We start from the raw sequence: 1,495 nt of genomic DNA on the forward strand, positions 1-1,495 counted from the left end.
GCCTAACCCTCACCATTTGCTCTGTAGGTGTTATTACTCCTGCTTCATAACGGGGTTGACTGAGGACGTTAGGTTGGGGGGGTCAGATCCTGACAGAAGCCTGCGCGGCCCCTTGATACCGCTGAGTCCCTTGGGCATTTTCTTCCCTTTTGTTCTCTGAGCGGCCCAAGAGACCATAGCTCGCAGGCCACTGAGGACAATCAAGAGCTGGAGCCCTCAACCAGCAACTACCATGTCTGTGAGCCGGCAACAGGCGCCCTCGATGCTCGATGCCCACCAGCGGTCATCCTGACATTCTGAGCCTGGAAGCTGCGAGGAAGCCCCAACCCACACCCTGTCACTGTCCCTAAATCATCAGTCAGAACCCTCAGACTCTGCCCACGCTCAAGGCCATTGCCCAGGCCTTTCTATGTGCCCTAGTGCTCATGGGCACAGGGCAGGGTCACTAGGGATATGGCTGAGGCGGAGAGTCCTCGCACCCTCAGTGGGCAGGCGGGGGCGGGGAGGGAGGCAGGCAATGGGTCTCCTGGCCCCCAGAATCTTCACATTCTTTCTCCAGGCTCTCTCATGGCCTCTTCTGTAGTCACTCGTCCTTCCCTCTCCAAGCAGCCACGCCTCGTTGCCGGCCTCCAGGCTCAGGTGTGCTCACCTGCACATGCCCACACCGTACTCCAGGTGGCTACCATTAGGCGCGTCCTGCACCCACACTCCCAAGTGCTTCTTCAGCGACCGATCAGGGCCACAGGTGGTAGCCACAGAGGCTAATGGCGTAAGAATTCTGATGAATTCCACGTACCCTACAATACCCAAGCCAGAGTGGATGCAAAAACTCGATTCCAAATTGACTTGCTACGTCCACAAAGAAATGTCTCCTATGAAATACATGCACGTGTGTGTGTAACACAGTCTGTTCTTTCTATCTGTGAGGTTGGATTTGTCTTATTTTTTAGACTCTAAGTATTTAGCATGATCACACCACATTTGTTTTTCTGGGTGACCTATTTTACTTCATATAATGCGCTCAGAACTAACATGCCATCTTTGGTATCACCAATGACCAAAACTTTCGTTATTTTTATAGCTGAATGATATCCATTTTGTGTGTGTCTTTATTAAATGTATGCTTTTATAGATCACATTTCTTGATCCATTTGTTGAATGATTCTTAACTTGTTTTCAGATCTGACCATTGTAAATGATGCTGTTGTGAAGTTAGGTGTGCGTACAGCTGGGTGTTTTCATTTTCTTCAGGGGAATACAGAGCTAGAATTGATGGATCACATAGTAACTCTAATTTTCTGACAGTAACTCTAATTTTCTGAGGAACCTCCATACCTCTTTCCATAGTGACTGCACCAATGTACATCCCTGTCAAGATTTTCTTTTAAAAAATATCGTCCAAACTCTCCTGCATTGCTGGTGGGAATGCAAACTAGTACAACCACTATGGAAAACTGTTTGGAGGTTCCTCAAACTGCTAAACATGGAGCTTCCC

General features: G+C 48.7%; 1 protein-coding gene across 1 annotated transcript in view; it reads right to left on the bottom strand.

The window, feature by feature from the left end:
* Positions 1-216: 216 nt before the first annotated feature.
* ARHGAP23 (Rho GTPase activating protein 23) overlaps positions 217-1,495 on the bottom strand; it is a 61,416-nt gene continuing 60,137 nt past the window's right edge. Inside the window, exons 27-28 of the mRNA XM_012726049.1 lie at positions 650-761; positions 217-346 (exon numbers count right to left, since the gene is read on the bottom strand). Of these exons, the coding sequence (XP_012581503.1) occupies positions 217-346; positions 650-761 (242 nt within the window). The remainder of the gene's footprint in view (positions 347-649; positions 762-1,495) is intronic.

Source organism: Condylura cristata, unplaced genomic scaffold, assembly GCF_000260355.1.
Source record: "Condylura cristata isolate star-nosed mole 26May11 unplaced genomic scaffold, ConCri1.0 scaffold00017, whole genome shotgun sequence".
Lineage (NCBI taxonomy): Eukaryota > Metazoa > Chordata > Mammalia > Eulipotyphla > Talpidae > Condylura > Condylura cristata.